Raw genomic sequence first — 12,376 nt, 5'->3', positions numbered from 1 at the left:
AAAAGCGGTTTAATCAATGTTCGCAACAATCTTGGTCATTTCGATGTTTGTTAATATTTAGCCTGGGTGCGAGAGGAATTGTTTCCAATCTCCGAGACAGCGCTACAAGCCCTCGGTCTTTTCCCTCGTCTCGCGTATCGCTGTCCCGGACCTTGGACCCAGGGTACGAGATACTTCACTTATACTGTCTTGGTGGCAATTTGCAACCAATGCCTCTTATTTGCTGTGCTATTTGGCAAGTTACAAACCTTTCCCTACATCAAGGTACGACGGAAAGCCGCAAGAATCTGGAACAAAAATTCATCTTCCAAATCGGCACCCTTAATCCTCACGGTATTAACGAACGCTTTTCCATTAACTAATGTATTACTATTTTTCACGTTGCCATGTTACCACCAATAGCGTAGCTCCTACTCTACTATAAAAACTACACATAACCCACAATTTCTCGATTCGCTCTGACCTAGGGCTAACGCTCAAAACGTCAGCTTTTAGAATCTCTGTTGGGTGGTCAATTTACATTATCAACTCCGTTTATAAAACCAAATTTTTGTCTTTTTTTCAACTTCACCAAGGGAACCAATTGAAGTGGAAAAAACAGGAGCTGTAACTTAAAAATACGGATCGAAAAAAAAGGGTTAGTAATAAATCTTGGAAATCTTTTGGTAACCAAATCGCGCGCGAGAACATACATTGAAATTCCGACAGCTTCCCCCCTTTGATTTATCAGTGGTATGTTCCAAAAGACATACAATAGCGAAATTTAAGTTAAGACGACCCGTCAGCCCTCTTTCATTAACGATGCGGGATTTGTTGTTTACTGTGACGTACTTGTATTTCAACAGAATAGGCCGTGATGACTTTTGACCTGAATCAAGGCTGGACGTGCGGCTTAGGTTCAATATAATTATCGTATTTCGTCTGGAGCACGGCCTGATATCTTCAGAGAGTTGAATTTGGAATTACATTGAACTTCAGCAGTACAGCAGCCTTGCTTATTTTTTTGTCTTAAAAGTCTTCTAAAAAAATTTGCTGGTAAGGCCTATCAGCTTCCCGCGCCTTTTCCTTGTTCAGTTGGCCCTAGCCTTAAAAATGTTTCAATAGTTGCCAAGATATTGAAAAGATCCTCTTAGCCGATGACACTTGAGATTTTGATTGAAACATATAATTGACTAAAATATGTTCGTGTTTGGCGTACCCTTCTTTGTGACAATAACAGGACTTTCCGGAGTTGGTGTCTTCGCGGTTTTTCTTAATTGGCGCAGTTGATGAGCAATGCTACCCCGGTAAACGAATATAGAGATGTACCGTAAACACCCGCATATAAGAACCCAGAATTTGAGAACCTGTTTCGCTAAAAATTTTATTTTATGCCCCCTCTTACATGTGAACCAGGTTAGCCTAAAAAGTGAAACAGGTTCTGACCTTGGAACTTCAAGCGATTGGAACAAATTGCACTTTAAACTGCACATCAGGAAATCAGTCATGTCTTATCATAGAGTAGATATCTCTTTTTGGAAATAAAAATCAAAAGAAGAACCTAGACAGCCTAAAACTACTGTAAATACCGTATTTGTTGCGGAGCTCCGCGCGCTCGCGGAGCACCATGGGTAAGAAAGTATGGCAACCCATGTGTACAAGAAAATTTGGTTTTGGTCACCGTATGACCGTCTACCCCTCCATATATGCCGATGTGACCAGTATCACGTGACTATATCGCGGGCTCAAATTTAGAGTTCATCAAGGTCACCTTTTTTTAAAGTCGCCCGCTGACCAGGTACTGGGTTTCAATTGAATCGCAGGCGCAAGCCAGGTATTTAACCCGGGAGCTCCGCTTTTAAGCTTGGCTAAATCTATACATTAAGAACCTATTTAGCCCCATTTAGCCTAACTAGGAAAAATTTAGTTTCTTATATATATGCGGGTGTTTACTGTATCTATCGATGGTGACTCGAGAATAATCGGAAAAATCGAGTGCTTCAACGACAGCAACAACAGCACGCAAATAGAGATACATGAAATAAGTAATAGACTTAAGAAAGGTACAATGCCCCCTAGAAAAGAACGAAGAATCTAATCTAGCTAGGAGGCAGGATAAAGAATTTTATGTCTAAAATAGTCGATTCAGGGATGCACAAATATAATGATAAAAGAGAGGCAAACACAAAGAGAACAACATCAGGAAAAAAAAGGAAAAAACCATGTCACTTCAAATGGACTGGAGTAAAGAGGAAGTATAAATAAAATAATAAATGTGATGCAATGAGATACTTTTTTAGGGAACACTTAAATTTGTAAAAGCAAAGATTTTTTAAAGACTCTTCAATATTATTCCAAAGAACAGCTCCCTTAAAACGAATGTTGAACTTCCCATAATTTGTCCTGGCAGGAGGAATACAAAAAGCTGATTTAGAATCCAGTCTAGTACAGTCTTGTACTTGTGCCTTCTTGCGATGGGAGTAAAAAAAAATAGAGTGGAAAGCAGAAGGTAACAAATTATGATAAAATTTAAACATAGAGACACAATTGAGATAATATATAACATCAAGAAATTTCATAGTGCACAAATTTTGAAAATAGGGGAAGTATGAGCATTATAGCAAGAAAAAGTAATCATTCGAACAGCCTTCTTCTGCAGAACAATTATAGGATGTAACCTGACTGCGTTAGGGTTTCCCTAGATTATAAGGCAATAAGTCAGAAAAGAATAAATAAGAGAGTAATGCAATCGAATTAAAATATCCTGGGAGACAAAAAGACGAAGTTAAGCTAAGATTCCAATGCTTCGGCAGATTCTCTTACTTATCTGGTGGATGTGCCCCTTGAATTGAAGGTGAGAGTCAATGAAGACACAAGGTATTTGACATAATCCTTCTGTTTAATAGATTTGTTATTTACAAGTATGGAAATGGATTTAGTGAGTTTTTTTTTGGGGGGGGGAGGATGAAAGATAACAAAGTTTGTTTTGTCAATATTTTAGAGATACTTTACCACAGCAAAGCCAGTTATGAATATTCTTCAACTCTAAATTCATCTTTGTTTCAAGAGGTTCCAAAGATGAATCTTCAAAGAATAAATTGAAGTCATCTGCAAATAGATGAAAGTTTGTATAATTAGAGAAATCATTAGTGTCAAGAGAGTATGAAGGTAAGAAAGGTAATCCCTCATATTGGCCCTATTCCCATCGTAATCCCTCTTAAGTTATTTTTAGATCTCCTGCGAGATCCGGTATTCCGACGAGGGTTAACTGATAGCCAATCATATGTCCCCATTTTTACCACTCATTGCGTGGGAATTCGCTCAGCTGTCAACATTGGTAAAAATGGGGACATATGATTGGCTATCAGTTAACCCTCGTGGGAATACCGGATCTCGCAGGCGATCTAAAAATAACTTAAGAGGGATTACGATGGGAATAGGGCCCATACGAGGGATTACCTCTCTCACCTTCATACTCTCTTGTTAATGTATGAAAGAAAGAAAAGAGGGCCAAGGACAGAACCCTGAGGAACACCGCACAAAATGACAGTAGAAGACGAGGTAGTATTGCCTATTGATAAAAATTGTGATCTGTTGGATAAGTTGGAGACAAACCAGTCATAAGGGGACCGGTTCCACGGATACTATGTGAATGTAATTTGGCTTAGAGAATATTATGGTCTACGGTATCAGAAGCTTTTCTGAGATCAAGAAATATCCCGCAGGAAAACTGGCCACTTTCAATTGCCCTTTGAATTTTCGGTCATTAACAACAAAGCATTCTCAGTTGAATGATTTGCTCGGAAGCCAAATTGACCAGAATATATAATGTTATATTTCTCAAGGTATTTAGATGACCCATTATACATAAATTTTTCCAGAATGTGATTGAAAATTGACAAAAGGGAAATTGGTCTATAGTTTGATCAAGATAACGAAGATCCAGACTTGTAAACAGGAATGACACGTGCCATCTTAAAAGAATCTGGAACAGTACCAGAAGAGAATGAATAGCCTACGTGTAGCCGTACGTCTACACGAAGGCTAGAGATTGAAAGGTTGTATAAAATCTCCAGGCCTCGGTTGTTCAAAAGGTGGATAACGCTATCCAGCGGATAAACACGAGCAAAATCAATTGAATTATCCACCCTTCGAACAACTGGGGCCAGAGGATTAGCAGTAATAGAATTCAGACTCTTAAGTAATAAAGCAAATGGACCGGAAGCTTTTCCTGATCTGAGACGTAAAATGATATCTTGAATTTCCTGCACGGAAGTAGGACTAATAAAAAAGCTGTGAGACAAAGGATTGAAGAGGAACGATTAAAAAAGGTGTATCCACCTTAGGAATAGCTTGGCTCAGAGACTTGCCAACATTTACAAAATAATGATGTTAAATGTTGCCATCATTTAACTGCATTTAAGTCATTTTACTCCTGTACTGCCTCCGAGTACAGGGGACAGATATGACCACTGGTGATCTACCTCTGTGCTATAGGACACTGGTAGGAGCTGGTCCATTCAACTAGGAAAGGGAAGGAAATGATCTCTTTTAAAGTGACTAGTCGTTCTAGCGTTGGAGCAATAATTGTGGACAATGTAAACTTAAATTAACGGCAGCGGAGGCGATTGCTCTCATCACTGCGCCATCCCTGCACCTCATAGGACTGAAATTGTCGAAATGGAGCGGGGATATTCGCTGTTGCTATGAAGGATGTTATTAACCCCGTTGAATGAAAAATGGAAACATATTTGTTCGGTGGTGATAGGTAGGCAGGGATCGAACCTACGACCTTGTGAATAAAGAAGTGTATTTGTTAGATGACTCGCTCCGTGAGCGAGCAAGATGAACCAAATTACGCGCTGTGATTGACTACCGGAGCGGGCAAGGTGAAGCTATCTTGCCCCCTCGGGATTTCTCGCTTGGTTCCGCAAGATCAAAAATCATTTTTTTGGTGTTTTATCCCATGTATTAAATAAATCCTTTATTGAAGCACACTTGTTCGGTCAAGGTGGCTGGATATTGGCCTCGTTCTTTTTTTGCGTGTTTATGGACCTCGACTATAAACACGCAAAAAAGTAATAACTTGGCCAATATCCAGCCATCTTGACCTCACGCTTGGTCAATAACCCATATATATTATATCATGAATATCTTTTAATCGATTTCCTTTACTTCATTGCGGATACATAATTCAGTGACGCAGAGTGCGAGGAATGGCGTATTTTTTGGGAAAGGGGCTGAACGAACGCAACTCGAAATTGATTTTGTAGTTGCATTAATCGAAACAGTTTTCCAAGTTTTTGTGGGACCACAATGTCGGCGAAAAAAAAGAAAACATTCACATTTTCTGGCTTTTAAGAGGTTTTAACCATTGATGGGGAGGTGCGTTGGCCTCATGGTTAGTGCGCTCGACTCCGGATTGAGTGGTCCGGGTTCGGGTCCTTGCCGGGGACATTGTGTTGTGTTCTTGGGCACACTTTACTCTCACGGTGCCTCTCTCCAACCAGGTGTATAAATGGGTACCGGCGAATCTAATGCTGGGGGTAGCCCTGCGATGGACTAGCATCCTATCCAGGGGGGAGTAATAATACTCCTAGTCGCTTCATGCTAATGAAACCGGAGATAAGTGCCGGCCTGATGGGCCTTCTGGCTCGTAAGCAGAGACTTTACTTTACTTAGCTTTTAACCATTGATGTTGCCACGGCGGTTTTTAGTGTGGTTTGACAATTGACGCGCAATGATTACCACTTATTCCATGTTTCAAAATCCAGTGATCGAATGATTGTTTATTAAGAGACAGGCTGGTGTAACACATCCTGACGTCAGAATCGAGACGGTTTGCGTTATCAGGTGTAGCATTTTTATTTTTTATTTTTCAGAAATTCTGGTGTCATTATTGTCTAATGTGGCAGGGTAGTTAAGACTTCGTTTAAAGTATTTGTGCATAAATTAATACCGTTTTATTCCTTTGGTGTCTTTCCAAGAGAGTTGAGTGCGTGAAAGTAGAGGTACTTGATTTTTGAGACAAATATGGGAATGCTCAACAGGAAGGAAGAAAGCTATTTCATCATTTTGACTTTTAAAGTGGTGGTATGACGACATCTGTATGCCAATGCCATCTAGTGCAGCAGTTTAACTTTCACCGCCACCGGGTTCAGAGCAAAAAATGCTAAAATTGAATTCCAAGTCGTGTGACTATATAGTTTTAGTTATGTTCGTAGGTTTTTGTTCTTTTGCAAATGTAATGATTTTGTTGATAAATTCGTTTGGTCTCTAATTCATTTAATTTCATTTGTTTTCTGCGGAAGGGGATTCTTGATGAGTTGCTTTAATTGTTTCCTCGATAATGCCTGTATTGGTGGGTAGACGAGAACATTTTCTGTCATTTACCAGATTATCTTTGAAGGGAACAAGTTGTTATTTACGTCAGTGAAGGGAAACTCGAAAATTCGACATTGGATACACCAGCAAAGCCCATGTGGTGAAAACCTTCGTGCTCATGTGTCCGACAAAAGTTCTGTGATTAGGACCTACTTTGATAATGTTTTTAATCCTTAGCCCATACATCCAGGATTGACCGCAAGTATTGTTCAGCGAGTAAGTTCTTCATATGTTTTACCGAGAGATTTTGAAGGTCAGTTTCAAATTCTGTCATGCCAAGAACGCTGAGGGCTTGGGATAAAGACACCTTATGATGTCCAACAATATACTATGCGTGACATTCGCGTATATTTGAAATCCTAACAGTTTTCAACCTCGGAGATATTCTTATTCTTATTTTTTCAGTGGTTTGGTTTAGGAATCAATGTGTTTACACTTGTAGGTCTTTCCATTTTATATAATTGTTGCAACTGCTCTGTTCGGATTGGAGGATGTCAAGAGAACCTTCTGCTGATGTATGTCCTATCTTTGTCACTCTTTCTTCATTCGTCTCCATCCGCGGAAATGCAGCTCTAGTAGAATAGAATTCTCGAAGTTTTGTTTCCATGCGATAGCATTCACCGTTTTTTTCGAGTAATTTGTCGTCTTTCCAAGTGCATCTGATGGGTTTCGCGGCGGCGAAAAGCGCGGTCTCTGCGTGGTTTGCCTGTGCGCGACCCACGGTATGTTTTCCGAAATCCGGAAGTTTTAATCCTAAAATGGAGACGACTGTTGACAGTCCCAAGACTCGAGAAAGATGGTGTTTCTGTGTTGTTTACAAAATGTATTGTCGCTTCCGGTTTCCATTATATCCGGTATGGCTAAGAAGCCATAACTTTTCACTGAACATAACTAACTTTTCACTGAACATAACTAACTCTTCACTGAACAATGGTATAACTTCATGCAATACATTTTTGTCTTGTCGATTTGCTGAGTAACTTTCCTAGAAACAAAAAAAGCAGCGAAGGAGAAACAGTGAATTTCCGGCAGGTTAGTCGCTCCCTTGCCCTCGGGTCCAAAATTGCACTGAAGGTACAGAGTGATAGTGGAATGTTACTGCACATGCTTCAAGACTCTCTGTGTTGTTGTGTAAGTGACTCATGTCTTGTGATATGAACGCTGTATTAAGGTGGCGAAACATTTGTACTGCCCTTTGTCATGAATGTGCGAAAAACTATTAGCCAGTCATGAATATTGAGTTCTGCGGTTGTAACGATAGTGTCTGCGCATTTAATCTTCTAAATGGAACAGCCAATAAAAAGATCCACATTTGTACAACTAGTGCTCCCTCGGATGTTTTTTTTTCCCTTCTTTTTTTATATTGGACTCAATACACACAAAAGCCGTTGAGTACAGTAGTGTTATTTATCTTGAATACATTTCATTTTTTATTCAGTCAATTTCAAATTATTCTTAGGAGTGTTTTGCAGGGTAATTAACTTACTTTGATTTTGTTGAAAACCTGTTACAAATGTAAGTTTCCGGTATTTTCTCAACGAAGTTTCTTATAGTATTTAATTAAAACGCTGTATAATAGAAAATCGTTTGCCTCTGACAAATAGTCGGCCTTGACCACGAGTTGCGAGTTTAAAGCTTGACATCTTTGAGTACTTGTTTTGTCTTAATGTCTTCTTTTCCTTTCAAAAGCAAACGAGTTTTTTCCAGTAAGTAAATTATCCAACTGTTTAATATAAATTGGATGCAATTGCAAGGAGTCGCATCGCCTCCCTGGCAACCCACTTTATCAAGAAAAAATCTATCCTTAAATTACTTTCGTTCGCCGGTTTGGATTCGCTTGCTGTGCCATCCTGCCTCTGCTCCATAAGTTTCTGGATGGATTGCTGTTTGGAGGTTGAGTCAAATCGTGTTGTTGATTTAGGGTCCAGTAATCGAGTAATTTCCCATGTTTTATTACCTCGAGCGCTCAGCAGCTAACGAACTAGTGGATCTCATTTCAAGGAAGATATCTTAGTACTTTGTTTCGCAAGAAACTTGTCGTCTTTTCTTTTTTCGATTAGACTATCATGGATCGAGAAACAATTGGCGTTAAAGACGATGCCGTTTTGCCGTGTGCGGGAATAGTGTCGTTTATTGGTGGTGAAGAAATTATCATAATAAATCTCGGTTGCTGCAATTAAAAGTGCTTTTCAAATGCAAATAGTGTCCTATTTTTGCGAACGGACTGACCTAATGCAGGATTTTATTCTCTTGTAACCTTTTCCTTAGCGTTTTGTTTCAGTGCGATATTCCGATGTTGCTCTGTCCGAATTTCATTTTTGTCAATCCATTTTCCTATTCTTTTGAATCTCCTTCATTTCGATTTGAATCACGTCTAACTTTCTCTGTTTATTTAGCTTTACAGATAAATTTATTCAGCCAAGTGTAACACGAGGTAACGAACTCGCCATGAAAATATTCTCCTGTAGTTAATGGTTACATGATCGTGTTGTTCTAAAATATGGAAATTCAAGTTTGGTATGATATTTCACCACAGTTTTGACGCATCAGTAAAATATCTGAGAAATCATTTCTTCTAAAATCGCCCTAGTTCATCTCAGGGGATTTACGGTTGAAGAGCACATTCGACATTGTGATTCATAAACACTGATCTATCTTCTCCCTTTTACCCTCACACGTTCGCTGATATCATTTTAATTGCCCTCTTATGGGGATCTATCTCAATGAACGAAAACATCGAGAGAAATTACTTCTTGTTAGGCCAGAGTTAAACAACTCATGCGGCGTTGTAAAAAATGTGTCATCCAAATGTGTTTCATCTCGCTCCTTTTACGCGAACTGGTTCTCTGACGTGATTTAAATAAGAGAAACTCTTGGTTGTTCAATCAGGAGATCATATTTGTGACTAGAGCGAATGAACCATGTTGAAAAAAAATCAAGACTTAATTTTCTTGTTATCTATTTGTACACGTGTAATACTATTCGATACGCCGGGTTGCTCATCTTAAATCTAATATCGTTGTATTTTTGAAGGGCGACCTCTAAGAATATAAACCATTTATTGATATCACGAGAGAAGAAGAGACATTTATAAATCGTGGGCGTTAATCGCAGATAAACTCGGATCAAAAAAACGGAACTCGGGATTCTGGATATTTCCATCCTGATTTAGTTGGAAGAACAGGTTTCTGGTGGGCGATCCAGGAAACGTCGCGTCTTGATGATGACTCGCAATGTATATCGCTCAAGTTCAGTGTGACCTCCCAATTGCGTTTTCAGTAATAGAGGCTTGCGTGCGTAAAATTGTATGGAAATTTTCTCGCAAAACGATTTTAAAACTGGAAAGTTCACGTGAATACGAGCAAAATATTCTCACCGGCCAAAAGTGACCTGTATTAGAGCGTTAGGTTTTGTTTTAAAGGATTATCGGAAATCCTTTTCAAACATTGTTACAAGTTTTTTGTCGTGGTTATCTGGATAAAAGAAGATCGCGTGAGCGAATTTTGTGTCTAAGTTGCGTTCTTCATCCAGGATTTTTTGTTCTCATTATCTTTGTCTTAAAATCGCTCGAGCATCAACCCGTAGGCTCTATTGTTATGAAATAGAGTTTCGATGAAAACGTTATCTTCTACCACGATTTTCTTTTTCCGCAATTAAAATTATTTTGGTCCGGGTTTTCACGTACTTTGCCCGCACTTAGGTGATTATTATTTCCTGGTCTTTCATCAAGTGTTGTTAGGAAAATAACAATTCGTCGCTTCACTTTAACAGGTGTGTAGATTCACTTAGAAGACTGCGAGCTTATGGTAATAATTAAAACTACTTTCTTAGCTCAGAGTACTTAAAAACAGAACTGGTACATTTGGGCTTGCCTTTTTTATTTTTGATTGCGTACAATGTTGTTTCGACCGGAGTAGGTGGAACTATGAAGGGTTTATTAAGGACAGAGAAAGGAGTATTTGATGTAAAGCGATTTTCTCAACTATGATTGTTGTGTCCCTGCAAAGATGGTGCACTCGCTTATTCTGGCAATGGACCAGCAAAGGCCAGTTCGAGAAAGTGATGTGATACGCAGCGAGTCTTATCCCCTGTTGAAACTGTCACTTTTTACTCACATCATCGATGCCAGAAAACAGAGTAAATTAAAATTTAAAAGCGTCGTTTGTAAGCAAAGCAAGCAGCCTGTTTTTCGTCATTTAAACGCCTCTTTTGTGATCACAGACATTGCTGATTCGCAAATAGCGGAGAGGACGAGTCCGTTGCCCAGGTTAGAGTTTGGTCGCCAGCGAAAAAAAACTGTGTTGGTCAGAATTCACTCAGGCGTAATAATTATTGTAAGGCCACGTGGCATGTGGCTCAACCCCCAAATATCTTGCCCACCAATCAGCGCGCAGTATTTGCCGGTATCTTTAGTGACATGTGATTCAACCCGGCTGGTTTTCTGCTCCCACTCACATTTACAAGAACAACATTTCATTGATTCGCTCCCTGTCCAAGGGAAAACATGGGCTCTCCCGAGCATTTGATCTGCTTTCACTGCACCACAGCAACAGCACTGGAGGAGGATTCAGTGACCGACGAAGAAACAGTGACTGGGATCTCATGGATCGCTGTGGATGTGAAATCAAATCAGGTAACACAAATACTTGCGGTGGCTTGTTATGGATTGCCTAAGTAATTGCGTCGGGGTTTCCCTTGTCCGGCGCAAGGAAAAAATTCTCGAGGGCTCTGGGGGCGATTTAAGTCCGGACAGTATTTTGTCGAATTTTTGTTCTCCAATGCTGTTGTTATTTGTGCCGAATTAGGTTGGATCTGTGCATAGATGTGTTGTGAAATCGGCCCTGTCTGGAGCGAATGAAGCGTCAAAACCCAACACGAACTTGGCTGTGACCAGTGAAGCTGAACAACTCGGCGATGCCCTAGAAGAGGTAACGTTACCAACAGTGTATTTTTAATCCTTCGTTTCCGCTCACCCTTTGTGCGGTCAACAACAGGACAAGAAAGTATGGATTTCGCGTTGAATGACTCCGCTCTCGAGCAGTTCCGCGCCAACTTGTTCTCGGAGAACTGCTCGAGGCCCAGGCGAAATTTTCAAGACGTGTCATGTAAAATTCATTGGCTTGTTACGCCAGTACGGTTTTGCTATCATATAGAAACACTGACAACCAGTCAGGGCCGAAAAATTTCAAACAAAAATGTATTTTTGAGTCTTGCGGCGTACCTACATCCATTGTTTTCACTACATTCGGCATTTGTATTGCGATCTCCAGCGTTTCGAAGCGCGCGGGGTTCACAATATAGAATTCACTGAGATGGTCGAACGCCCGACTGATTATTCTAGACACTGGCGCTCGACTAGAAATTCAACTGAAGAATTATGACAACAAAGTAAACCTCGTCTCAGGAATAAAATATTAAAAACGGCACACAGTTCATTTAACGTGGTTTAATCTTGAGGGCCTTGTGTACATTGAATATTTCTCAACCAGAGATGGTATGGTGGGTTATGGTAGTTGGGCCCTATACACTCTTTGCTGTCTGTCGCCTTCCTGTATCGAATATTCACAGAAAGAGTGAAGCACTTTTTTTTTCTGCCCCTCTGCACCCATGTTGTTATATGGCCTATCGTGTTCCCATAGTTTCCGACTCTTGCTTCGCGCACTCCTAGTTTTCTTACAGGGATTTTTTTCTGGTTGTATTGTAACCTCTTCGCGCCAAGAAATATTGTTTTCTCTATCATCCATATATGTATATACAATATTCATTTTTTCGCGGTAGTTTAGCGAAAAAAGTGTTTATACAGTTCGTGCTTAGCCAATGAAATATTCGCCTGTTGAAATTCGTTCTTGAGTGAATTTTCTGGTTCCCCGGGAAATGGTAGAACACTCTAGATTTCATTGTACCTTCATGTAGTGACAACGATCTAGATACTTTTTTTCAAAGTGTGAAATTGGAGATGCACATTCATATCGGGTCAAAACTCTGCAATCACTAACGCAATATCATGTGTTTC

At 39.8% G+C, this 12,376-nt stretch overlaps 1 protein-coding gene across 1 annotated transcript in view; it reads left to right on the top strand.

The window, feature by feature from the left end:
* The first annotated feature begins 3,424 nt into the window (after positions 1-3,424).
* The window catches only part of LOC137996706 (epithelial splicing regulatory protein 1-like), a 30,470-nt gene continuing 21,518 nt past the window's right edge, over positions 3,425-12,376 (top strand). Inside the window, exons 1-2 of the mRNA XM_068842248.1 lie at positions 3,425-10,996; positions 11,169-11,291. Of these exons, the coding sequence (XP_068698349.1) occupies positions 10,868-10,996; positions 11,169-11,291 (252 nt within the window). The 5' untranslated portion in view covers positions 3,425-10,867. The remainder of the gene's footprint in view (positions 10,997-11,168; positions 11,292-12,376) is intronic.

Source organism: Montipora foliosa, chromosome 1, assembly GCF_036669935.1.
Source record: "Montipora foliosa isolate CH-2021 chromosome 1, ASM3666993v2, whole genome shotgun sequence".
Classification (NCBI taxonomy): Eukaryota; Metazoa; Cnidaria; class Anthozoa; order Scleractinia; family Acroporidae; genus Montipora; species Montipora foliosa.
The sequence above is the reverse complement of the archived record's forward strand: the minus strand, read 5'-3'. Positions and strand labels throughout refer to the sequence as shown.